Source organism: Bidens hawaiensis, unplaced genomic scaffold (assembly GCF_021521415.1).
Source record: "Bidens hawaiensis isolate Kalapana, Puna unplaced genomic scaffold, B.hawaiensis_p1.1 tig00016836_1, whole genome shotgun sequence".
NCBI lineage: Eukaryota > Viridiplantae > Streptophyta > Magnoliopsida > Asterales > Asteraceae > Bidens > Bidens hawaiensis.
In genome coordinates, this window is record NW_027492553.1 from 36,010 (window position 1) to 38,989 (window position 2,980).

Genomic DNA, 2,980 nt, shown 5'->3' on the forward strand with positions numbered 1-2,980 from the left:
ACTTAAATTTCCCTTTTTCTGGCATGCACACCAACTGTTCGACCTTTTGCCTCAACCAACTTTCTTGATTTTTCACCCTTGTTCTTTGTTTTTTCTGAAGTCCACTGCAAATGTTGACAAACAGACTTGATAATCCTTAAAAAAAGATCACACCCGTATAATAAATTAACAACCTTTCGCTCGAATGATATCGGTTTCAGTCACTTGAGACCGATTTCAAGACTGTGACCCATAATAAAATTTGCTTGATTTAAAGGGTTTTGAGTCATTTGACCATGAATCCTTACTACCCAGTTGTTAAGCAAGAATACCCTTGTGTTTTAAGTGGTGGTATAGTGAAAGATAAGCAGCCTGTGATGGTGGACTTGCCTCAACCAATTGAAGGTCTACATGATGCTGGACCTCCACCTTTTCTGACAAAAATATATGATATGGTGGATGATCAAAGTTTAGATCACATTGTTTCTTGGAGTAGAGGTGGTCAAAGCTTTGTTGTGTGGGATCCACATGCTTTCTCTACTAATCTTCTTCCCAGATATTTCAAGCACAACAATTTCTCTAGCTTTGTTAGACAGCTTAATACCTATGTAAGTCTCTTCTTTCAACAAGTATCGCTAATTGAAATTATTATTATTATTATTTTTTTGTGGAATTTGATGAGGACTTTCTTGTTTTGGTTAAGTTATTGTTATATGTGATTCATGAGGTGTTAATTAGATTCTTGATAAAATTTGTTAATTGAACCTAACACTAACATGACTCTCAGTTTCTCTCTTTCTAAAGGTCAAATTTTTACATATTAATGTTACAGGTTTTTTTAAAACAATTTAAAGCATCATACTTGAAAAATTTTATTTTATTTTTATTTATTTTTTTACCTATGCAAATTGTTACATTAAATGGTTAAAAATTTGTAAGTACTGTTGGACTATACATTTACATATTTGTATGTTTTGGTAAAATAGCATGTTGCAGTATAGATTTAGTAGTCGATTGGATTTTCTTGCTGTTTGCGCGATAATACATATATGATTACCAAGGAGAAATAGTAGACTTTGACATGGTTTTGTCACTTTTAGCGGATATATATGTGTTCTCTAATGTGATTGAAACGAGTTAGTTTCATATTTGAGTGCAGGGTTTTAGAAAAATAGATCATGATGCATGGGAGTTTGCAAATGACGGATTTTTAAGAGGCCATAGACACAATCTGAAGAACATTAAGCGAAGAAAGACGCCTTCTCAGCATTTGGTTCCACAACAAGCGACGCGCTCGTGTGTTGAGGTCGGAAATTTTGGAATCGATAGTGAAGTTAGGCGTTTAAAACGTGATAAACAGATTCTTATGACGGAATTAGTGAATCTAAGACAACAGCAGCAAAATACCCGGGCCCACCTGCAAGCCATGGAGCTGAGACTACAAGGAACCGAACAGAGGCAGCAGAAAATGATGAGTTTTTAAGCAAAAGCAATGCAAAGTCCCAATTTTATCCAGAAGTTGGTTCACCATGGTAAAAGGAAGGAACTTGAAGATGTCATCATGAACAAAAGGAGACGGTTAATCAACCACGGTCAAGGGTCAATGCTTATTAAAGATGAACCTGAAGAGTTTGAGTTGTCTGAGTTGGACGAACTTGCTTTAGAAATGCAGGGATTTGGTCGAGCCAAAAGAAATCAGGAGGAAGTATTTAATAATCTCGATGGATTTGAGAGCGGAGATAAAGAACTTGATGAAGAATTTTGGGAGGAGTTGCTTAACGAAGAATTCGGGATACCCGAAAAGGGTCAATAAAGTCAAAATGTGGATTTCTTGGGTCCATACAAGAATTCCTAATGGTTCAGAATATGCGTCAATTATCTTTTCGCTGATCTTCATTGTGTTTAAAAACGTTTATTCTTGATCTTTGTAGTTAGGTACTTTGGATGATGATGAAGATATGAAGATCTTGGACAGATTCAAGATTACTAGTTCTGATATTGGTTGGTTGACTTTTATATGATTTTGTATAAAAAAAAATATGTACGTATTATCACTTAATTCAGTTTTTCTTGCCATTTACAGGATACAGATTCATGAAAAGCACTAGTCTCTCGCCAAATTTAACCTTTTTTTCGTGTCCTATCTCCTAAGTTGTTCTTATTCCGTTAATTTTATAGATCTAATTATTTCATATAATCCTATCTTGATCATCAGATTGGAAGCATTCCTTGGCCAGATTTATCAAGTGCTTGTTCTGATATAATAAGGTTCTTACTGCTGATAAGCATCGACAAGTTTTATTGATTTAATCTAAGGAAATAATATGCTGCCCTTAATGAAATTCATTGTTTACAATATATTACTGTAGATTTGCACTGAAGATACCTAACTTGAAGATTCTATGGCTGCAATTTGGTTCTCAGCTAACATGTATTAGTTAGTTGACTTTTGATGGCTGCTAATAGTATACTCGGATCTGTCATTTCAGACATATTATAAAGAACAATAATGTTGTGGGACCCATGTAAGCAATAATGCTTGGGGATTGCATCAAATATGTAAGGTCAGAAGCAAGAAGGGTTGACACTTGACATCTCCAGTGTAACCCTTAAATTTTTATAACAAAATAGAGAAATATATATATATATTTTTTAATAAAAATAAAATTATAAATCAAAGAATATCAAAGAATATATGTCCTCAAAACTATAAAGAATTTATTATATTATTCGCCTCTGTTATTGGTTACATGTAATATAGCAAGTCCATAAGCATAGTTATTCTGCAGGATATTTTCGGCCTCAATGGGATTGTCCTGGAGCTTAAACCGACAAACAAAAGAGTTATAGACATGGTACAAGTTAAAATGTAATATAATGATTTTTAAGAATGGTTGGTTGAGAAGGTAAATATGTTTTCATTTTAGTTGTATGGTTGTATCAACCATGTATCATTTGAACCATTCAAATTGGTTTATATTGCATCCCAGTAGATAAATGT

At 33.7% G+C, this 2,980-nt stretch overlaps 1 protein-coding gene across 2 annotated transcripts; it reads left to right on the forward strand.

The window, feature by feature from the left end:
• Nucleotides 1-218: 218 nt before the first annotated feature.
• Nucleotides 219-2,549, forward strand: LOC143552272 (heat stress transcription factor A-2b-like). 2 transcript variants are annotated; one of them, XM_077042537.1, is made up of 3 exons: nt 219-587; nt 1,139-1,980; nt 2,063-2,113. In XM_077042537.1, the coding sequence occupies exons 1-2, from the start codon at nt 276-278 to the stop codon at nt 1,460-1,462; spliced, it is 636 nt and encodes a 211-aa protein (XP_076898652.1). In that variant the 5' UTR covers nt 219-275; the 3' UTR covers nt 1,463-1,980; nt 2,063-2,113. The 2 variants fall into 2 exon arrangements, 1 of the variants encoding a protein (XP_076898652.1); XR_013138620.1 differs by lacking the exon at nt 219-587 and adding an exon at nt 2,349-2,549 and having other exon boundaries at nt 964-1,980; nt 2,063-2,247.
• Nucleotides 2,550-2,980: the final 431 nt, after the last annotated feature.

What these genes read in the sequence shown, in the direction of transcription:
- LOC143552272 (XM_077042537.1), top strand. Translation starts at nt 276, where the DNA reads ATGAATCCTTACTACCCAGTTGTTAAGCAAGAATACCCTTGTGTTTTA. An exon ending in TTAGACAGCTTAATACCTAT is followed by an intron (nt 588 to 1,138) that starts GTAAGTCTCTTC and finishes ATTTGAGTGCAG; the next exon opens with GGTTTTAGAAAAATAGATCA.